This window comes from Charadrius vociferus, unplaced genomic scaffold (genome assembly GCF_000708025.1).
Source record: "Charadrius vociferus isolate BGI_N301 unplaced genomic scaffold, ASM70802v2 scaffold385, whole genome shotgun sequence".
In the NCBI taxonomy this organism is placed as follows: Eukaryota; Metazoa; Chordata; class Aves; order Charadriiformes; family Charadriidae; genus Charadrius; species Charadrius vociferus.
Window position 1 is genome coordinate 3,161,426 of NW_009648925.1, and position 24,247 is coordinate 3,185,672.

General features: G+C 39.3%; 1 protein-coding gene across 2 annotated transcripts in view; it reads left to right on the forward strand.

Moving 5' to 3' along the window:
• MYLK (myosin light chain kinase) overlaps positions 1 to 24,247 on the forward strand; it is a 160,243-nt gene that overhangs the window by 123,845 nt on the left and 12,151 nt on the right. For both annotated transcript variants that reach the window (XM_009887269.1, XM_009887270.1), the window contains 6 exons: positions 6,249 to 6,551; positions 10,223 to 10,258; positions 10,357 to 10,450; positions 11,477 to 11,680; positions 16,806 to 17,023; positions 22,652 to 22,775. In XM_009887269.1, coding sequence (XP_009885571.1) covers positions 6,249 to 6,551; positions 10,223 to 10,258; positions 10,357 to 10,450; positions 11,477 to 11,680; positions 16,806 to 17,023; positions 22,652 to 22,775 — 979 coding nt within the window. The remainder of the gene's footprint in view (positions 1 to 6,248; positions 6,552 to 10,222; positions 10,259 to 10,356; positions 10,451 to 11,476; positions 11,681 to 16,805; positions 17,024 to 22,651; positions 22,776 to 24,247) is intronic.

Sequence of the window (24,247 nt, forward strand, 5' to 3'; positions counted from 1 at the left end):
CTCAGTTGCCCCAACTGGCAAAGTGGGAACAACAGCACAAAGTTGTGCACTGGGTCTCCAGGATTTGTGAGCTACTTTATTCACAGGTCTCAAAAGGGCAGTTTTTAAATAACTTCATTTTTATGTCAGAGTTGCGGGGAGGGGCAATATGGTGAGGGATCATGCTTGGAGGAGGCTAGCAGCAGTCCGCAGTGTGTATTACAGGGGAGGGGTGAATTTCAAACTCTGGTCCCCTGAGCTAACTTAACCTTGTCCATGTGGTCCTCGGCTCTGCTGGGGAGGCTATTTCATTAGGAGTTCTTTTAGTTTCAACTTCTCTTGTGTTGTTTCTTTTCTAGTTTAATGTTATGCTAAACCTATGGTACACTAACATCCAGAAGGGTGCTAATGGGTGTTAGAGGGTGTTAAGGGGTAATAATATCTCTACTTACAGCACTCCTCTCCCTTGGAAGAAAAGCTGCAGGGCATAGTTTTCCGAGCAAAGCAGAGAGGTCTGCCATGACCCTGCACCCTGTCAGCAATAATGCAGAGTTCAGTTATGACCTTTTATGGTTTCGCTTTTCTCCTGCTGATAAATTTCAAATGAAGGCTTTGCCAGCGCTGTCGGCATGGACAGTGTTCAACTGGCTTTTGCAGCATATTAAATACCTTCTCTGGCTAAACAGCTTGTGGAATGGAATTAAATTGTTTCTCTCTGTCTGTTCTTTATCTGGCAGACAAATATCACAATAGCTAATAATAGTATTATACAGTAATGTGATAACTGGGTTTAGAAAGAAACCAAACCAATTTTGAGAACAGATAAAGAAAACTGCTTCAGAGACATTGCTTCAGTGCTGTCTCTGTTTGTAAAAGAAAAATAACTTTTTTCAGAGGCTGTGGTTATCCTGTTCTCAGTTTTTGGAGGCTTTCTACTGGAACAGCATTGCTACTTAAGAGACTACCGGAGCCCGGCAAGCTCTTAATGTGCAGCAAGCCCTAGCACTTTGCTTTGGCTCGGCGTGACCCTCACATCAAGGAGCAGAACAATTTCCATTTCCCTGCGCTCAGAGTTAGATAAGGAGATTGCTGCCTTTTTTGGTCTCCTGGAATGGTGCTTGTGTTCTGCGGAGTCTGTAAACTGAGCCATGTGGAGAAGGCAGTGAGATCTGGATAGCACGGTTTCATGTTATGTGGGTGTCCGGTACGAGCTGTGGGTTCACCACCTATGCAGAAAGAGAGAAAGTCCCTTTCCTTATCAGGAGGAATTTTGGGTTACACACCACGGAAAAAAAAAGGCAAGGACCTCAAGTCAAATTTGTCTCATAAATAGCAATGATTTACAGGCTGAGCATGCTTATGCTTTATGCTTCTCAGAGTGTATAAATACAAATTAATTAAAGGTTACTCCAGGCTGTATATCAAAACCTGTTTACCAAGATATTTCTGAGAATTTGTCTGAGGAAGGAGTGCAGCTGAATTCAACTTGGGAGTAAATAAGAAGCACGCGTTTCAACCCTGGTATGGTATTACATGTGGCTTATACATTTCACGTGAGGCCAGCTCGTGACCTTACCATCTGCCCTGAGGAACACATGCCACAAAGAATAAACTGGAATCTGACCTCCTTGCTCTGGGGTAGTGGTAAATTATGTCTCCCTTTGTTGGGAAGTGGGTTTTTTTTAATCTGTTCCCAGTTTGCTGGAGCCCAAAGGGAGGAAAGCAGCAGAGCCCTCCTTCACATCACCTCCACTCCCCTATGCATGGTGTATAGCACGTATGAGTTGCTCCTGCTATTTCCTCTGTGCCACTAGAGTCAGTGACTTTATGCAGTCTCTGTGCTGCTGTGCAGAACCGTCCCTGAGGCAGGCTGGAGGCCAAATTAGCTGCTTGTCCATCTCCTTGGCCTGCCACTAGGCTTTGGGAGCCAGCTCGGGGCAACCTTACTGATATTCCTAAAGAGCTTAAGTAGGGAGCTTTGTGCTTGAGTCCCCCTTAGCATTTAACTGTCCAGCCTCCAACTATCTTGATAGCCTCTGCAGTCATACTATTAGGCAAATGAAGTGATAATGTGTCCTAGTAAAAGAGGTGTAAGTACTATCTGCTACAAAGGAGGTGAAGTTTGTTGGATTCTGACCAAGTTCAACAGGACTGTGTGGATACAGCAATTTGACTGTGACAATCTAGAAAATCATAAAGTATAGCTAAGTCTTAATTTTGGTGTTATATGCATGCTGTAAGTTAGCCAAGACTGGAATACCCCTAATTTTGTATAGTTAAGACATCTTATGGTAGAGAATATATAAGTTTTCTTTTGTTGCATATAATAGTGAAACTGAAGTTAGAGCTTGATATTTTAAATTAATTACTTCCCCTATAGAATATTCACAAGGTGTGAACATGTGTGTGTTTTTTGATGCACTCCCTTCCTTCTAGTTCACATGTTGGCTTGTGGCTATTGTTTGGTTCAGAACAGGAACAAAATTGTGGTCCAACAAAGCCTATGTAAAGCCCTCATAATATAAGCCTAAGTATGAGGCTAAGTATGTTTGTGTATGTGAAAGACTGCACACGACATGCAAATGAAATCTTGAAGATGGGCAGCTCAAGGACGTTCATGATACACTAAACACTAAAACAGAAGAACAAAATAGAGAATTGTGCTTGACTTCCACACCCCTCCTCAACCCACTGGATATTTTTATTGGAAACCGTTAATTGTGCTGATAGAGATTTCGTATTTCAGAAGGGAATGTAGTCTGGCAAAATATCTTAGCTTTCAATACAGACAGATGAATAAAGGGTAACCTTTAAAATCCCCATAGAATAAACTGTTGAGAAACAAAACAGACACATGGAGAGACCATCTGCAAATTCTCTGAATGTGCAGAGCTGTAGAGTACCATCCAGTCTGATATCAAATAAATTTTAAGCATGGTAAAATGGTACATATACATCTGTCATATTAAGAAAAAGCAAATATTAGACTTTCAGTCTCGTTTATGATCTCCCATAGCGGCTACTACCCCAGTATTTATACATTGAGCAGATCTGCAAGCAGCAGCACGTGGTAGACTTCAAACAAAAACGTGCATCTTTCTGGCTCAAGGGAGTCCAGCCGAGGTTGCAGGTTTTCAACTTTGCCTACTGGGAAAAATTTATTAGGAAAGTAGAAATATTCCCAGGGATGGCAGATATTAGACTAAAGCCATGTTGCATTTTCTTTACTGCTGATGTCCCCTTGGCCATGAGTGTTTTCTCTCCAGCGCTCACATACCTAAGCCTTGCTTCTGTAAACTATGCTGGCCAAATGGATTGCAGTTATCTAGGTGAGTCATGGAAAGAGAGGTCACTAAGGTAACTGTGGCCTAGGCAACTGATAAATTATGCCCAGAGTTTCATTTGGAAACAGAAGTGTGTTGAAAGTCAGCAAAGAGAGAACTGTATTTTCATGTCCTGCATGGGAAGCAGGCTAGTGTGCTCTGTAAAGACTGAAGCATATGCATTCTTTCCTCCTTCAATGTAAAATCCAGTGCAGAGCATTAAAGCAAGCTAACAGTTTCTTTTAAAAAAAAAAAAACCCAAAACAACAAAAAACCCCAAACACATACCATCCACATTTAGCTGTGTGCATAGCAGATGTCAGAGAATCTGCACTGCTTTGACAAACTTGAACAGATGCCTCTGTAAGGTGATAGACTACTGGCTTAGCTTTTCTTCAAAGTAGTTTTTTCTTGCTATCAGCAACTGTTCTGTTCTGTTGGGATTTAGGTTAAGTCAGCTGTCACTTATCCAAATTCTTCTATCTGCCTCTTGAGATGATGCAATGATGATTATATAGGAAGCAAAAAAGACAGAGCTGAATATCCTTCTAATGTACAGATTTTGAAGAGGACAGAGGTAGCATCATTCCCTACAAGGTCTGCATGGATAATTAGTTGTAGTGAAAAGAAGATGGCTGTCACTGCTGTTTCACTAAAATCGTATAATCCATGTGTGCCACACAACCAGCTCCCTGGTTGCTGCTGCAGCACTGTACGAGGGTTCTGTTATTGTGAATGGTGTGAGCACTGAATTCATACTTCTTGCAGCTCTGAGGAGGCTGGGGCAGGATTGTAGAGGGAAGAGGGGTGCTGCTGTTCCGGCACCAGGAGATCAAGATTCAGTTTTATCTTTGCTACAATCTCTCTTTCTAATCTTAGGCAAATCATATAACTTCTCTGTGATTCAGTTCATGATATCTACACTATAAATGCATGCTTGTTTAAATAGTCCTTTCTATTCTGCCAGAAAATGAGGCAAGTAAAATGTGACAACTAAGCAGGGCAATAAGCCATTCCAGAGGTTAAGGACATCTGGTCTCTGATTTTTGTGTTTAACAAGATATGTACTGTATAATGATGACTCCTAGTGGAACGGCATTTTAAGTGTTGCCAAAATGAATAAAGATAACCTACGTTCTGTCAGTCTCTTTTTTTTCCGCCTGGGCATTCTCATGCTGAATGCAGCAGCAAACCCTTGGTGCCCATCTCCCTTCCTCCCTCCCAGGCTTCTCCCTCATACTCAGAAGTTCTATTTATGTATCTTCTAATATGTTTAAGTTGTGCAGGGAGATGGATTTTCCATCACAGCCGAACTAAAAGGAATGGCAAAAGTTTTTTCAGGGAAATTGTTGATCAACGGAACTTGCACTCTTCCAAATAGTGAACTGATATTAAAGTGTCATGATCAGATGAAACTACCCCATTTTCCCTCTCGCTAAGTAAAACCACAGCAGTCAGAAAAGTCCCTCTGTCCCAGAACTAAAGGCATGTTTATGGCAAACTGTGGCTATTTCTGTCTGCTCAGTGATTTTCCTAGGAATGATAATTTGAGTATGGAGGGATAATGGATATAGTCTACCACAGTAAGGCTTTAATCAAAGTCAGTGGCAGTTTTCCCCAGCATTTGGATCTTTTTATTGCTGAGAAAGTGCCTGCATTTTTTGGCTTCTTTGGCAACTCTGCCTTTCTTAAGGGAAAACTGATAACGTCCATTAGCAGTTTTAACCAGCAAAATGGAACAGAATTTTATCCAACCATATCCAGTGTAAACACTGTTTGTAGCAGCTCACACTTTCTACCTTTTTCTTTTCACCTTCTGTCATTTTATCCCATCCTTGGATTTCTCATTTAACCTTTGGCCACTAGTACATCCAGATCAACATCATCATTATTTTGTAGGTTTTGCTAGATTACTTCTGAGAGGATTATTCCCAAGGAAGATATTTGTTCCCTTTAAAGTCTTTTGAAGTGCTTATCTTCCATAATTCTTAATAAGTAATTTTTTTAAAAAAAGTCAACATTTTTCTGTCTTAGGAAAACATTACTTTCAATAACTATGTAATCATTAATCTTCATTTTGAAAATGTCATATAACTGCAAGGTTTTTGTATTGTGTTGGATGTTTGCATAGTTGGTTGCTCATCTGCACACCAGGTTCTGGTGATATTAGCTCTATTTATGCAAATAAGGACTGTGGGAGCAAGCCTCCAACTGAGGAAATACAGAAGTTTCTATTTTCCACCTCCCCAACAACTTCCAAAATGCACGTGAGATTCAAAAAATCTCAATATTTAAATGATTTATTCTAAGTTGACTTCTTTTTTACTAAAAAGTGCACCAGGCTTCCAAAAACTGCACAGAGACAAAATCGTCACTCTTCAAGATCTGTGTTTCTATAACAACAAACTGGTTTTGATATCTCTGATACCCCGGTAGAGTCGGATAAGTGGCACATTCTGAGGCTGTGAAAGGTCAGTGGTGCCCCTGAAGTATGGAAGCAGATGAAGGAAGCTGGAGAAAGACCATCACAGCTATGGTGACTGTTACAGGGGTAAACCTCTAAGGATGTTCACTGAGGAGTGGTTGGCACGATTGTGGGAGATTTGATTTCAGTACTTGCAAGCATAGCTGCGACTGGTTTTAGTCTGAATAGTTTCTGTAATAATAGCTGTGAAGGGCATTAGGCTTCAGCATGGCTTAGCAAGATGCCCAGAGAACTGAGCAGCCCATGCTGAGGCCCATGTGGGACTGGCATCCATGTTAGCTAATTCAGGTAAGTCTCTCTGTGCTGCAGTTCTTCCTTTTCGCTGTAGGACAAACCTCTGAAGCAGAGCAATGGCACGGAAAGAAAAGGGCTGTTAGCTAGGGCCAGTAATACCCTAATGGAAGTCTTACCTCCTACCTTCACGATTTCATCTAATGTGCCTTGCATATATGTTTTTGCAGATAAACCAGACCCACCTGCCGGAACACCTTGCGCATCAGACATACGGAGCTCCTCCCTCACTCTCTCATGGTACGGTTCCTCTTACGATGGTGGAAGTGCGGTGCAGTCCTACACTGTGGAGATCTGGAACTCAGTGGATAACAAATGGACAGATCTCACTACCTGCCGCAGCACCTCTTTCAATGTGCAGGACCTGCAGGCTGACCGGGAGTACAAATTCCGTGTGCGAGCTGCTAACGTGTATGGCATCAGTGAGCCCAGTCAAGAATCCGAGCTGGTAAAAGTTGGAGAGAAACAAGAAGGTTAGTTTTTAAAAGACTTAAAAAAATATATCTAAATTCAATATCTTAACAATTTCCCAGTGAGGTCAGGCAGCTGAACACACTCCTTCACGTGTGCTTCTGTGCAGTGAATGCTAATGCTGGCTGTAAGCGTGCTGAAGTCCCTTTGCAGACTTCATGTGGGTGTCTGAGCATATGTTTTGCATGCATCCATTGTGGGAACTTGGCTTCAGGGATCCCAAAACCCTGCCTTGTGAAAGCAACCAATAATTGGACTTCTGGCTTGCTGTGTGAGTGCTGGCTGATAGACTTCTGTAGTTCAGCGCACAGGTAATGGGAGATGAAACCTTTCACACATAAGTTACACATTCAGACTGTGCCCAGTTGGAAAATGATGTTCGGTGGCTTAGCTGAAACATATGATGGATTCATTACAGTTTATACTGGACACACCATGAAAAAAAGAAGCCATAAACACTATCCCAAATGTGCTTTTGGAAAAAGTAAACGTGCCTGCTGCTAGCCAAACACTGAATATGCAGCAGAAACTGAATTAGCCTCTCATACCTAGTTGTCATTCCTGTGCTTCACATCCCAGGAGGGTAGAGCACCTCAGTCCTGTTGTCCCTAGTACACCAATCTTGCAAATTCAAGGCTATCCTATTTAGCCTGTTGGTTTTGCAGTGTTATGGGTGCTAGAAATATTTTTGGGGGTTTTTGATTACAGTTGCCCATGCTTGTAAAAATATTTTTCAGTACCTTTTGCCTCTTTTTTTTTTCGCTTAAGATCTTCTCAAAGGACTAATGGGATCAGCTGGAGCCTTTTAGAAATTATTCAGAAACTGGTATCAAAATTTTAAGCATACACAAAAATCAGCATTATTGTTAAAAACAGATACTGAATGCATATTTTTGTGCACACCCACATCTGCCTACTGTGCAAGGATCACTTTGATAGTCATACCATACCAAAAAGCCCAGACCAAGAATAATGTGTTTTGCCATTTTTCCTGTCTTTGAGGAGTGCACTACGTGCTGTAACTCTCCTTCCTTACTTATGTATGCAGGGCTTTGGAATTTTAAGGGTCTTACATAATTCTTGCAAAGTTATCTTTTATTGCCACAGCAAGACAAAATGATAACAAAGTGGTGCAGCATCGCAGAACTGTGTAAGCTTCTCAACAGACATTGCCAAACAAAAGTAAATCATATTTCTCTTCAAATGCTAAATTGAATGCATTCTAAGAAATTACTTTCCTCTATTTCAAAGATTTAAAACCTAATCTAAATCAAGATGCAGCTTCTCTTCAAAGGGAGAAAAACAACATTAAAATTGACAAGGAAGCTAGATGGTATTGGCTCTTCATAATAAAATTCCCTGTGTTTCAATGCCCTCTTTCTTAGTTGCAGGACGAACACCTTCTAGGGTTAGGGACCTGACTCTTCCCTACTTTTTTTTTTTTCCTAGAGCAAGCACTACTTGTACTGGACCAAAGCAAACAAGCTATTTTTCTTTTTAAGACTGAGAGTTTTCTTACATAGATTTAATACAAAAAGGCTAGAAAGTGTATGAATTGTGATCATCATCATTGTGATGCATACAAAAACCAGCAAAAAAAAGTTGTTTTGAGTGAAAAGAAAATGTATTCTATTTGTGGAAGGGCGGGTTGTCTTTGTGCTCCCACTGCCTGTGCTTCTTGATTTTGATTCTTGATCCTGCAGCTACTGTGGACAAAGGGCAAGTCATACAAAGCGTGATTTTTCGAGTGTGTGCATATAACTGGTGCTTTAATTAAAGGCAGTGGAAAATGCATGTGTTCAGCACCTCTCAAAGTCAGGACTTTAAGCTGCCATCTATGTAAACACTTAGCTGAGAAGTGGGATTTTCCACTGCTGCCAGAAAGACTGATTACTGATTTTCATACTGAAGCGGCCAGTGCATATTAGTAATCTCAATATAATCTTAGTGAAGAAAGGCATGGCTAACTTTTCACTGTGCATTTAAAGAAAACAGCTACTAAAATAAGGTTGTAAGTCATAACTGATTAAAGTAGGCATCGCCATGTTTGAGGAAAATTTGGTACTGTTAACTCATTTCTGAGAAAGGTTTGAGCACAGCTACTCAGCACTTACCAAGCTCAGATATGTTCTGCTTATCTAATTTAGGCTTCCACTGATGGACCAATATGTTTCTAGTTCATGGCTTCAATATAGTGTCGCGGCAGAACCGGGAACTGACTTCTTTGTCTGATCAGTATTTGGCAGACGTTGACTACTGGCAGCGTGGTTGGGATCAGCTCCCTTATGCAGCCCTTAAAAGGGGAGGAAAATGTGATGTGCTCTATGCAAGTGTGGTTTCTAGCTGAGGAAGATCTGAGGACAGCTACCCTTGAGTGGGGAGGGCTCTCTTCCCTCCCTGCTCTTCTGGTGAATCACTGCAAATCAGCTAGTCTGTGCTGGGACATACAAGGGTTGCAAATCCAGAAAAAAAAAGAGAGAAGGGCTTTAGTAACAGATTATACCTACTTGATTGGCTTTGCTACCAGAATACAGACGCAGCATTACGTGTTGGATGTGCAAAGGTGATGCCCGTGCATCAGACCAACTATCTACTCACTCTGCCCCCTTTCTTTCTGTTGTTTTCTTCTCATCCCCTGAATATAACTCTATACTCCAAAGCACCTAATAGCGTCCAGAGTACCACATTAATGTTTCGTAACATAAATCTGTTGACACAGCGGGGATAAATCACTTGGTTAGGCTTGCACACTACGATGGCAAAGTGCAGCTTCAGCAGCTAAAGGGAGACTTGTACAGGTCACTGTGCAACTGCCTTTGCAGTTTCTCAAATTACTGTCATAGCCACAGGTCTTAGGAGCAAGCCCAAGCAGCATAAGTAATATATAACAACATTCCAGTTACAACCCCTTTCCCCTCATACCTGCAAGCAACATAGGGAACAACGCACAAACCAGTGCTACTGACAATTCATCCACATGAAAATTAAGAATTAAAATCAAGACACTTAGGCTGGCTTTTACTCTGTCTTATGTCCCTGGGCTTACCAACATCTCTGCCTGCCTTTGAGTATGCCTGCAGAACTAAGGGTCCATTTGGACCTCAGTGATTTCCAAATTCAGCCATGCTCAGGAAAGTGCACGCTGTCCAAATTTTCTAGTCATCTTGAGTCTGAAAAATTTGTCTGGATGCTTTGCAGGAAATCTTTTCATGTACAAACTTGCTTTACTTTTGCCTTTGCCATAAAAAAAAAAATGCATAGAAAAGCCGGAAAAGGAATCGTCATCGAACTAGAAGTGTTGTTATTGATTTTTATATTTTAAATTTATTTTCTATTTTACTAAGGCATTCCTAAAGCTATTTATTAGATGACTTTGAGCTGATTCAGTATGCTGATATTTCTAGGAGGCAGGTATGATAGGCAAGTCCTGAAAAGCACATGAACTTGTTTTATTAACAAATGGTCACCAGATTGTGATTATGTAGTCAATAGTCACATAGAAGCGGTGAAGACATTTTAATTATTAAGTTAATGCACCAAGTCCCTGACTGCTTTTTGCTGCTTAGCCATAGGGTCTACCAGTTGCCCATGATACTGTGAATAATTTGACTATCTTAAGTAAGTACCATATCCTATATAATAATTTATTAATGTCTTTTTATTTTCATCATAGAACTTAAAGAGGATGAAGTGGAGCTATCTGATGATGGTAAGAAGTTCACATTTTAATCAGGACGAATGCAAATCTGTGTTTTTAATTCATGTTTTATGGAGGTTGTAATCATGGTCCTTATTACTTATTTGTAGAAGGGAAAGAAACAGAGGTCGACTATCGGACAGTTACTATCAACACTGAACAAAAAGTTTCAGATGTCTATAATATTGAAGAAAGACTTGGATCGTAAGTACTGTATTGTGCTTTTGAAGACATGGAGTTTTCAAGGCTACCAGTCAATTATAAAGATCATGTGCATTCATTCTTTGATGGTGTCTTGCACTTTCAACATTCCAGCTGGGCTCCTCTGTTGCAGCAAAAATAGATTTTAACATATGTTGGCCTCCACTCCATAAAGCTCCTTTATTCCTATTAATCGATAATTTTAAATAGGCACTACACGCATTTCTGGCAAGGAAAACGGAGCCTAGAAATGAATAAAGCTAGAGGATTCATTAGTTGTTCAGTGTTCTAAAAGCTAGCTGAAAAGAGGTACACATTGTCCAGTTGCATTTCCATTATATCCATTAGCGGTAATAAGATTATCCTGCCCACAGACTAGAATCTCTGTTGACAGCAGTCATAATCCCAAGAGCATTAATAGTATTGCTCAGTGAAGGTCAGTGATTAGCCTGGCTGCGTTTCTCAGTCCTCAAACTCGTGGTTATGTGAATTGCATGCCATGATAATCTTTCAGTGATTTGTGCTGCTGGTGGTACGGAAGGCAAGAGGATTCCATATACTGCCATTAACAAATCTTGATAAAGGTATCGTAGGTAGAATTGTACATATACAGCAATGTGAAATTATAGTACAGAAAGCCTCCAGTATTCAGATTCTGATTTCACCTATATCCTATATCCTATACCTGAGATGTCTCCTATCTGCTGCCTCTTCAGAGGTGTATGACCTAGAGAAAACTGTGTGCAGAAAAACTTGAGTCACGTGAATTAAAGCCTGGTAGGAGTCCATCTTTTGAACCCTCTTATACAAAACTTGCTAATGGGAATAGTGGGATATCTCTAAATGCAGTATTCATTCAAAAGTTCTTGCAGATTACTCTGCACAAAATCAATACAGAACATTACTTGATATGAAGACATTCTTATTTCAGAATGGAGTGGTTGTGCTGGAATATTTAGTAAAATGTTACTATTCATGATGGCCCATACATTGCAAAAACATTTTATGGAAATAGTTATATATTTTCAGGGGGAAATTTGGACAAGTCTTTAGGCTTGTTGAAAAGAAGACTGGAAAAGTTTGGGCAGGAAAATTTTTCAAAGCATATTCTGCTAAGGAAAAAGAAAACATAAGGGATGAAATCAGCATCATGAACTGTCTACATCATCCAAAACTTGTCCAATGTGTAGATGCCTTTGAAGAAAAAGCCAACATCGTTATGGTCTTGGAAATGTAAGTATAAAGTAGATCACACTAACAAAGCTAATAATGTTGAAAATAATTGTGCATACAAAAGTAGCAACCTACCTAGACATGGGACTGTCAACAACTTTGGCATCTGCAGGGCCTGGATGGTTTTCACATCCTGCAAGTTTTTCCAATTATTTATCCAACTTGTTTAAACCGTGTAAGTGAATCTTTGTTGTATCTCTTAAAAATTGGTGAAGATGTGTTACAGTCTTTATTGTCTAGTTTGTTTGTTTTTTAATCAAGTACACGTGGTGTTTTTCTGCAGCTCACTCTTTTATTGCCAACTTGGGAGGGGAGAGAAAAATGTTAGCTGCAATTTGGGCGTGCATTTAGAACCAAAAACATGTTTAAGAAGGAGAAATATATTTTTTTCCTTTAGGCAGTTCTAAACATGCATTCAAGAATTGTGTCAAATATCACTTAAATTGTGTCAAATTTCACTTAAACACTGACCAGTCGTCTCTTGCAGAGAATTGAATGTTGGTGCACAACAGATTGTAGGAGAGAAAGACATGCTCAAGAGTGCAAGCATCTAAGCTACATTCTAACAAAATAGTTGAACTTCCATTAGAAATTCACACAGGCAAATTTATAGCACCCAAGAGGTATTGGGAACACTTCATTTTTCATCAAGTGCTCTACGCAGGTTTTATATTTTTAAGAGACCTTAAAGGATTAGTCTGACGTGTTTTTCCTTCAACAACATAAATACTCTGATTGCAAAACATTTATTTATAATAAAGGAGTGCTGTCCTAAAAATCTCCACAGGTGAAACAGTGAATGTTCTAAATCTACATCAGTAGATGCAGAAAGATTGGTTACACTTACTGTTTCCCAAAGAAAAACCTAATTAAACATGACTTGATCTGCCCCTAATGTCAATATACAGATTCTCCATGATGGTCCAGGTGTAACAGTTGTAGAAGGAGATTTCTCCTTTGCCTGAAAGACATTGCAGTCTTCATCCAAAGCTATACAATTAAGTAAAGCTGAATTTGAGCACAGCCTATGGAGCTGCCTTGTTCTTCCTGAGTAAGATAGCAACAGTTATTTTTACCTCCCAGAAACTTCTCGCCTTGAGCTACTTACTCCACACCACTGTGGGAAATAGCAGAAAAGCACCATAAAAGCATTTCTGTAAAGCATCTCACAGGGCTGTGACTTAAGTATCTTTGTATTTGAAGACAGTAGATATTTACTTCCAGAAAATAATAGGTTCAGAGCACGTTCATGCACCAGAATTCATTATAAGAAAAGAATCTGCACAACATGGGATGGAAAGTAGCAGTCAGACTTCAAAAACAATAAGAACAACCAATGTGGCCAATGTTTGCATCATCCAAAACGCACCTGCTTAGTGTGAATCCCACACTTGTGGCAGTAGCAGCTGGAAAGAAAATGAAATCCTGATCTGTGCCGATGTTTTTCCCAAAAGGTTACATCAGTCACTGTTCTGCTGCCACATCAACTTCACGCGCTGTTTGCTCAAGGAGCAGCAGGTTTTTTGCTGGCTGGAAGTGCTGTATAAGATAGAAATTGGTAAAAGCAAGAGACTGTATGTCTGCTTTGCTTGCTTGGCACTTGCCGAGATTATGTGCAAACTACTATTGCACTAGCATATTTCAGAGAGTGGATCTCCATTATACAACCTTGGTACTTACGTGCAAGAAGGTGCTTTTATTTTTAGACTCAGCAGTTGAGCAATCTGATGGCAGTGAGGGAAGGGAGCCCTGCTTAGCTCGGAATTGGGAGCTGGCAGACCTAATGGAAAACAAGGAAATGTATAAAGAGTTTTGAATAGCATATGGCTTTACACTCCATTAGTTTCCCCCTGCCAACAAAGGGGATTTACTTTTTAAAAATACAGAGTAGTTTTGTTAACCAGTCTAATTAGGATGTGATTTTAGTTTGGGGTGGCCGTCTTTTCTGGCTTTTGAACCCCCACACTGATATTTCCAGAGTGTGGAGTGCCGTAGGAGGTGGGGTTCTTAAAGCAGCACCCAGGCAGGCGGCAGCAGTCTGTCCCTGCTCTGGAGCAGGGCTGGGCTGGGAGATGCTTGTGTGACACTTTCGTGTCAGATGACTTGGTAGCCTCTATGCTGTCACATGTTACCCAGCTGACGCAGTCCTGGCACGGCAACTGTACCTGTATTGTTCGAGAGCCACTGATGGATCATTTCTGGTTTAGCTATTAAGCTAGTATTTCTTTGCATATCAAAGTTGTTGTGGGAAACACCTTAGTATCCAAGCTGTTCTCAGAGCTATGATCAGCGTCCACATGCCTGGATTTCAAAGAAAAGGAGCTCTCTTGCCATCAGTTTCCTTTTAAACTAGACTTCAGCAGTAACTGAAATTTAGCAGCTCTCTCTCCACTCAAATTGGGCTGCCTTTGGATTTTTCTTCCTGACATTCATCCTAAATTTTTCATTTTAAGTTTATTCCCACATCTTTCTTGCAACGTTTTGAACTTCACCCTCTCTCCTTATAATATTTGTCATGCCGCTATTTTATACAGTTTGATTTCATATTTATAATCAATTCAGAATTTTTTATCATTCATTTAAAATCAAAGACTCTAAGGATTCAAATAATTTGGTGTGTTCTTCCCTGGAAACCCTCCTATGTACCATTTGCTGGAAGTCAGGGGCAAATCTCAGGCATTTCCTTTTCAAATATAGTGATGTACCTGTTCCACAATAAGCATCTTGGTGGAAAAAGAGTATCTGAAAAATAGTAGCATGTTGTTAATGGCATTCAGCACAGGGAGCTAAATGCCTTAAAGTTTTTACACACTTCAGATAGTCAGTTTATCTTGACGTAGATCAGAAGAAGATCATTGTATTGCAAATTAAGATTATTAAAGCAACGTTTCAGCAGTAAGCTCCATTCATTTGATATGATTTAAGTCTGCCCAATTCACTAAGGTTTTCTCTTTTTTTTGAGGGGATATTTCTTAAAATGCAGTTGAGTACTTGCCTGGGCAACTCCTAGGTAAATTCTTCTAACTGTTCCTCCATGACCAAAATCTTATAATAAAATATTTTTTAAATGTGTATTCCTAGACAGGAATATTTTCCTCTGTGACCTCATCTAGAGAAGACTGAAAAGAGGAGAATCCAGAAAAGAATGACAGATTTAGATTCTGAACTCGTTGTGACTGTGTGAAGAAAGCCGACTTCACCTTCTGTGTATATGTAGAATCTAATCTGCTTTGGTTCAATTCAGCTTCCTAACCTGGCAAAAATGGAACTGGATTTGACTCAGGATATAAATGCAAAAATACACATTCTATAAATGCAATTGCAGTTTAACCTAGTGATGTTACTAGAGGTCCCATCACTGTATATTGCACGGCGACACTACTCTAGAGGTCCCAGATTAAAAACAGCGTGCAGATATATTAACAGCAGTTAATTTCCAAATAATATGCTAAAAAGTGGTGCTTGAGAGAGTGGTATGATTTCTGAAAATTTTTCACTTTCGCGATCTGAAAAGTATGGCACTTTTATAGTAAAAATAAGTCATCATTATCTGTGTTAAACAGTCAAAAAACAACTGGTATGTTTTTATTATTAGGATGGTTATCATTTGGGATTGCAGAGTGCTCCAGATATAAACATTTTGCATGCAGATGTTTTCATAAGCACTTCCATACTGGTTAATGTCTTACTGAAGTAACAAAATACTAGATCCCCAACTTATCAGAGCTCTAGCCCTATCACTGGCTTTATGTTACAAATGTGTGCTAATCCAACATAACCGCTCAGTTTGTCAAGCGTATGCTATTCTTACTATTTTCATGTTAATAGGAAACTGCAGTAGCATTTCTAATTATATACTTTCTGAAATGTTATAGCCAAAGCAACAAATGTGTCCAGAACACCAGATGTTTCAATTTCAGTTTAGTACACGAGGGATATAATCATATATCTGACAACCTGCAAACACTGCAAAGCCAGTTTTCAGTTGTGTTTTCTCCCTGTAACTGAAATGTGCTATTACATTTGGCAATAAGCATGAATGCTGCAAAATATTAAGCCATATAAAGACCATGGTGCATTTAATTTAGAACAGATTTCTAAAAGCAAAGCTGCTCTTCACCATTTGCTCCTTTCTGTATGGGTCATTCACTCCCTGCAGACAAAAAAAAAGTATTTCCCATCTTTGGATGTAAGCAGATAAATCAGTTCAGTGATTACTCAGAATTTAAAAAAATAAAACAAACACCACGGCTTAAATTTTGCTTTATTAAATCTAGGTTAAAAATGTCCCACTTTAGTTCCACAAAGAGTTCAATCCAGGAGATTCTACCCTCGGAAGACCAATTATTTCACATCTTAAGTAAGCATAAAAATGGAATTGACCTACAAGGAGTGTGACGATGGCTCAGCTAAAAATACCAGCACTGAAAGTGGTGTGGGTTGTATCCTTGTCCTGTCATAGCTAAGGAGGAAATTCCCTCTGAGCTCACTTGGGTCAGTAATTTACCCTTTGAGCTTTGCATTCCAATTAATCATATCATATGAATTCTTCCTTCTTCAGCCTTTCTTTGTCACTTTCAATCTCTCTTCTTCCCAAAGTTTTGCCAATCTACTAGAAGTTTTGTCCTCTTTTCCTGGGACTCATCCCATGTATTTTAGTTTTCTTTGTTTCTAAATTGTTATCTGCATTTGTGTAGTGATGGAGCATAGGAAAGAAGGAGGCAGTGTGAAACGTGAGCTCAGAGTCTGGAGCGGTGTTATAAACATGGGTCAGTGGGGTGCAGTCACATCACGCACACTTCGCTGCCAGCTGTGGCTGAATCCTAAAGGCAGGATGTAAATCCAGCTACATCCCTACTGCCTGGGATAACAGTATGAGTGTTTCACAGTCCTAACCTGGGAAAGATATTCAGAATGGAAAAAATCTGTTGATTTATATGACACATAAGAGGTGATTCTTCCTATGTGATCTGTGCGTCTACGGAAAGTGCCATGACAAAACATAGACCGCATTCTGGAGTGACTATTGCAAGTTTGAGCTATCTGTATTTGTGTAAAGGAAACATTTTGATTACTCCCAAAATGAAAATGCTATAGAAATCCTTTTTTATTCCGTCTTTCATAGGGTTTCTGGAGGAGAACTCTTTGAACGAATCATTGATGAAGACTTTGAACTGACAGAGAGAGAGTGCATTAAATATATGAAGCAGATTTCAGAAGGAGTTCAGTACATCCATAAGCAGGGTATTGTTCACTTGGATTTGAAGCCAGAAAATATTATGTGTGTCAACAAGACCGGTACAAGTATCAAACTCATTGACTTTGGACTTGCAAGAAGATTAGGTAATGACTTTTCTGCCTATTTCAATATCATATGGGGAAAAGGGTATGACAAGCAGTAGTTCATACTTACTATTATATTCTTTCGTGTATAAAGAGTAAACATACACGTTTCCTATAAATAGTTATGGGTTTTGGAAAAAATAGAAAAGGGAAAAAGAAGACGCTCAAGAGTGAGAGTAGGGCACCTCATCTTCACGAGGAGTTTGCAGTGACATCGATACAATCTACCTATCTGTTTCTATGGCATGGGTATCCCTGGAGATCACAAGGTAAAATACACAGTAGTGGTAATGTTATCAAATATTGACATTTCCTAAAGGAAACCACAAAACACTAACTCTCTAAATGTAAAAAATAGAACAAAACCTCGATCTTCATGAATACTACAAATCCTTGAAACTTTTGTAATAGCAGGAGTTAGGGTGATGTTCTAGAAGACTTTCAGATGTGGATAATTACATTCCATTTCGATTTTCCCATTAGCTTTACCATTTCTTATCCTAAACAATAGCATATTGTCATACATGTTAAACATGGCAGGAATTCTGTAAAGAGCTGTGTTTTGGTCATGCTTAAAATGATTAATAAAATAGCACTACGTAAAAACAATGCAATGGGTTTGAGGGGGAGAGGAGGAAGTGCCACTTGACAAGCTCCGCCTCTTCCTAAGCTGTTTTTAGCTGCTTCTTATCATTCAGTTTGGACTAAGATTTCCAACATGCTCTGCAGTTTGAAAGCCAAAGACCTTGCGGGGTTCTTGTCTTCATATTGCTCAGTGTTAATTCAGCTCTAAAAAACAGCTTCCAGTTGTGTTTGTTAGTGTTGAACAATACCAATATCACACACTGATCTTTTTTAATCTTGTATTTTCACAAGACAAAAAAAAAATCATTCCAGGAATTAAAAGGAGCAAAAATACTTTATGAATCTGTTATACTGGGTGAGCTGGGATTTGTGGCTTTTCTGCCATTAAATTGATTGGGACAGCTCATATAAATAGCTACTCTAATAAAGTCAGGAACAGTTAGATTTGCAGTTGTAATCTTTTGCCTTCCCTCTTTAAACAAAATTATGGTTAAAACTTATTAAAAAGTAGAACAATTATTTTTGTAAGAGAAATGTTTGGAATTATAGCCTTCTGATTTTTGTTATCTGCCTACGTGCTGCTCATCCGACTTCTTTTATACTTAAGTAACAAGCTATTGCATACCCAAGAATATAATTTCACTAAAACAACCCAAAAATGGTATGTTGAATGAACAGGGGAAAAGAGAACTGCGTTTCAGATTTTCAGATGCTGTTCAACTCCAAAAGGGTGTTACATGAATCTTGGTCACATGGACACTGTGAACTCAGAGATAAGGCATTTATTTCATTCATTCAAAAAAGGAGATTACTGCCATTTCTGTTCCTTCACCAGTATGAAGTGAATAGTTTTCCGGGAGCATGAACTGGATTTTGTTCTTGTTGAGGAAACAGATGAACTGTTAACTAAGTTCCAGTGCTGAAGGTTTTGTTATCAAAGGTGTGTGAAAGACTTCATCCCATGACATTCCAGATGTCAGCCTGAAAACTATAAGTTTACTGCTAAAGTGAGTAATTTCATCCACAAGAGAGATAATATAACCACAGAATGGCCTCTTTATGGTAATTTCTTCAACTACCTTTTTAACTTCAAACCACAGTTAAACCTACATTTAGCAAAAGGAAGATCCTATTTTCAGTAGCCTGTTCATCAGCTGTTCCATTCTTCTGTTGTTCTCATGGCATCACTGTATATTGCACGGCTGACACTAGCTTGTGAGCCGCTACAGTCACGGCATATGTAGTAAATCTCTAACCTATATATAACTTTTCTTGATGTAGAAAGATGAGAGCTATGGGCACCAACACTGATTTTGATGTTACAATACTGTACATTCCTTTGGCTTAATATGCTGCTAATTCTTGCGAAGTTACATTTTAGGTATTTGCTGTTTCTCTCATCAGCCTGCCGTTCTGGATAACTCCCTGTGTGTGGCATTTCCCTAGGAAGAGAAAGTGCCCTCCTGTTCCATGCTCATAAAGCGAAATCACTGTGTTAATCATGAAGACGTTCATAACACCTTGGTTGAGATGTTTTCCAAAAGTAAAAAACAATTTTTACTGTTTCATTTACTTACAAAAAGGGCTAAAAGCACTTTTCACTAAGTGCTCTCTTCTTGCCAGTTGTCTTATGTGGCGCACTGAGGGCGCATTCCTCCACTTTTGTTCCTTCAAGCCTTGTGATTTTGAAATTGGCTGTCAAATTCACTTTGGCTTTGATAGATGTGGGATTGGAGCCCTCATACTATGGACCTGACCCTGATGAAGCAGGAACCGCTCAACTTAAGGGTCTGCTGAAGGGAACAGTGGCTGATCTTGCACTTCAACTTCTGAGATTTAGTTTTATCTTTTTGTAACGAGTGCAAACTAATGCCTCTAAATATTCAGTGTTTTGATCAGTTTTAAAGAAATTAGTATCAGTTCCTTCTGCGGTCATCTTCTGCAGCTAATTAGTTCTCTTACACTGTCAGGAAATACCAAAGCTGCAGCGGGATATTTTCCTGACCTTTTTTGGTGTGCTGAGGAATACATGTAGAAAATTGTTTAAGATAAACTTCTTGAGGAGAAAAGAGAATGGTTTTTGAGTACTGTAAAGATTTTTTTTTTTTTAATCGGTTGATTATACACAGTGTCGGCAACAGCTTCCAGCTAGCTTGTCAGCTTTCTATCTGAACTAAGGGATATCCAAACACAGATCCTACTTGTGTACTAAGCTTGTAAACATCTGGGTAAAGATTTGACATATTATTGCATAGAAGAGGGCTTATTCTTTTCTTTTCTTTTTTTCTTTTATACACAGAAAATGCTGTATCAGTTGTTTCACACTGTATGCTTGCACTCAAGTGCCATGTTTTCAAAAAAACATTTCTCTGACCTATGGGCAGCACATTTCATACACCAGCCTTTTGCATACACAGTGGCTCGTGGTAGTTTACACAGTGCCCAGAAAAGCCTCCAAACTTGGACGTGAAAATCTGAGCCTGAGATTTGGACGATCATGAAGAAGCCTTTAGAAAATAGGTTCTTTGTGACAAATTTCAGTAATTGTTCATCAGGAGAGTTGGAAAAAAATATACGTGTTGACCTTACAAAGAAGGCAAATGGGAAGATGGGATCTTGGGCCTCCCATCTGTGCTTGGAAAAGGAAGGGTGATCTCTCACTCCTTATTGCCACTGCGGAGAAGACATTGCCCTTGGTTTAGGCTAAGACAGTTTAGACTGGATATTAGGAAAAGGATCCTGCTTTGGGGGGTAAGAAAACTCTAGTTATGTGAGTGTAGGGATGTTGTGGAATAGCTTTTCCACGTGCATTTTAAAGGCTAGTCAGCCATCTAGCAGGAAGGTCTTGAGGTTGGTGAACTTGTAGGGGATCTAGATGTTTTCCTGGGGTTGCTCCCAGGAATTCTGTCTGTCGCTGTCTCTAGAAATGGGTACTCTTTGCAGGGAGGGGTCTCTGAAAGCAGGGATAACATCTGAAATTGAGGTTTCTGCAATTAATTTACTATTGCCATACCTGAGCAGAGCAAAAAGGGTTTCAGAACTTTTAAAATGGGACACTGGCACGACTGTCAGTGAATTACTGTGGTAGTGCTTAAAAGCTGCCTCAAGCAAGCTGTTCAATCATTAGGCAAGTTATTAACCCCATAAATCCCTCAATTTTCATTTTTTTCATTTGGTAAGTTGGGGATTTGCATACCTCAAAAGAGTGCTGACTTAGGTGTGCGATTGCATTTTATGAAATGGCTTAACAGCTTTCAATGAAGGTAAGTGTAGGTGCAGAGTCAGTATTGGGATGAGCATTTATGTTGCAAAACTTGGGAAAGGAAGTTCTGGTAAATAAAAATATTCTGTAAAGATTCAGTGTTGTGGACAAGTAGCTTCTCTTGTAGTCTTCTCAAAGCTTTGATCTGCTGTCGTTTGAGGGTTTTTAAGCTTTTCTCTTGATTACAGAGCTGCAAATCTCTGTATTTGTGGTAACCTTAACAGGAGCAGAATTGGAATCTGTTACATCTGTTTTCTTCCCATTCATATCTGTTTTGTTTAGACGGTAATCTCTTTGGGAGAGCGATGGTTCCTCACTATGTCGTTCTACTGTGCCTAATCTGGATGCGGTTCTTGCACAAAAGATAAATGTAATGCGATGAATCTCGCTTAAGGCAAATACCGATTGCTGAGGCACATGTGCAGACTTGGACAAGAGTTTCTCAACCTAAATCCAAACCTGTTTCAAGTCAGAAACAATTTATTTCCTGATATTTTTATAGTTTTATAATATATTTTTTGTCTTGGGATTGTTGTTTTTTTTCCCAGCCCTTAATCTATTCCTTTGTTTCCTTCCTTCCTGACCTCACTTACTCTTTTCCTCTTCTTCCTATCCTATTTAGAATGAGCATCAATGAAAATAAACCCATTGAGATTTGCCTAATAATTTCTGTCTAAACGACTTGCATTGTGTCTCACACTACGACTACAAGTTGGACATACCACTCATAGTTGCACACTGCCAGCATAAACTGGAAATACTAGCCTCTGCACAGGTTGTTATTCTGCCTTCATCACTGTATTTTCCAGTAGAGCAAACCTGGTGGGTCAGCACAAGAAAGATGAGGAGCGAGTTCATGCATCCCATGACCTCATTCTTTCAGTTCAGATTGCCAGCAGTAGCTTCATTGTAAATCATTTTGAAAGCATCCACATTGTGTTTAAGCAGAGCCAAATGTTGAACACCTGTGCTATAGGCCAGCTGAGTAGAAGTTTGGAGTGGCAGCTGATGACTAAGCATTTGTGGTCCCCCTTCACCACTTTGGAGTCCCACAGGTGTGTTTGTAGGCAACAAAACACATCTGCTCTCTTGGTTTTGAGAGCAGACTTAAGCTGAGTTTTACTGATAAGGTAGTGATCTGACAGGTGCATGTCATCGGCTTCTTTTCTTGTTTCACCACCAACCTGTGCCACTTCAAATTTGAGAGACCCAATATTGCAACCCAATAGTGGTTTTCTTTCCTGTTTAAACTATTAAAAATGTGTTGGACTGAAATAGTTATTTCTTATTATGATGACTTTATCACTACTGTTTCTCTTTACAGTAGAACCCTTGAGCAGATCCCTGAGCTTTGATAAATCTTAGACAATTTGTGAAAACTTCAACTTCTTTCTAACACTGGAATCCTGAAGTCCTCTTGTGCAACTGCTGAAGTGATGGAAGCTGAAACACTTTTGTATTTCAGGACACCCAAATCTGAATTAAACACTAAGAGTTCTCCTCTTTCTTAGACTTGGTCTTGTGGAAATTCCTTGCAACAGGAACCTTCTTACTATGTGCCTCGTACCGTGCTGTGTGCTTGAGGATGCTTAATAAATAATTCTTTATTGCTCTACATGTATCAGCTAAGAAAATAGCAGTTCAGCCCTTTTATTTCCTGATAAGGATCTTTAACAAAATCACAAATATGAGGACAAAACTGGTTTTCCTGTTATTTGGGGATAATTGTTTTTAAAAATCTGCATGCAGCAGTTAATGGCTTTCTCTTCCATTGTTCACAGAAAATGCAGGTTCTCTGAAAGTTCTCTTTGGGACACCTGAGTTTGTGGCTCCAGAAGTTATAAACTATGAACCTATTGGATATGAAACAGATATGTGGAGTATAGGAGTTATCTGCTACATTTTGTGAGTACCTTTGCTATTCTTAACACAAATCTTGACAGTTACTCAACTTAAAAAATTTCCATACGAAACTTTTGAATTTTTCTCCAATTTTCAGGCCTTTTGTATTCTAATTAGCAGCTCCAGCATGTTTAATAAAAATTCTCTGTTCTCTGAAGAGGGTAATTGGTAAACTGCAGAACTAGCAGTTCTAGAAATTCAGCCATTTAGTGCTGTGCATCTTACATCATAAACCAGCAATGCTTCATCTTATTTAAAAAGACAATGTGACAGTATTTTATTATTAACTTTAAGCTATTTTTCCTTCCCAGATGTTAAAGAGAAATGTTTGGGCATGTACTAATAACTGAAATTTCCATTCTTTTATTCTCGAGATAAAAGTTTTGTGAAATTTTGGGGTCGTCTCATTCAGATTGTATCCCTTGTGGGACAGACTGAAATATCCCAGCATTACCATATCTGTTCACAGTGAATTTTAATTTATTAGTAAGCTCACACCACTGGATAAATACATTTGATAATCAGGATGGATCAAGCTCGTGGAAATACTTTGGAAGACGGTTGGCTGCAGCTCTTGGTTACGTATTTCGGTATTTGATTTGATCTTTATATGTGATTTGATAACACGTGATTATAAACTTCAATGGGTCTAGAGAAACATACCTGGAAATAGAATCTCCATGCCTAGAACAGCAAGTGATCTTCCTCCAACTGTGACTTTACACATTTGTTGCCATATAAACAAATGAAAAGAGAAGCTGTTTGGAGCATGGTTCTTTCTCCCTCGCTCCAGTTTCAGCAGTAAGTAAATGGCAGATCTGCTTTGCACTAATTCTTTTAAAAGGCTTCTCTCAATACCTTACTTTCTTTTTTCAGAGTCCTCTCCTCCCTGGCTACTCTCTTCTTAGACACCTGGTAATGCACAGTTGTTAGCCTCATCTTTACTCAGTCTTTCTGTAATTCTGTTTGCCTTTGTCAGCCTATACGTCTTCTCATGCTCTTCTCATTTCCAAACTAAGCAACATCGTTTTCTTTCTTGTCCTGTGCAAAAGCTCCTATATCAACTCTCTTACTCCCAGCAAAGACTCTGAATATTTCTGTTATCTTCTGTTTCTTATGTGAAGCCTGCTACGTTCTTCAAGGTCACTTTGCTCTGTCAGTTTATTTAAAGGACCTTTATTTTCCATTCACTTCCAGCATTTCTTTCTAGATCTTGAAAGCTCATTTGGATCATTCTGTAGTTCAAATAATGTAGACCACACACGCAGTACTCAGATGACAAATTCATTTATTTCTCTAGCTTTTGAGGCCTCCTGAGTTACAGAGCACTGGAAGAGTGGTATGGAGATCCCAGGCTGCCTGCACAGCAATGGAAAACCCAACAGTTACATCAATGCTGCATTGCCCCCTAGAGGCCTCCCACACGTTAAGAAACAAAATATTAACCACAGTGGGACACACACGTTGGGGGGGGG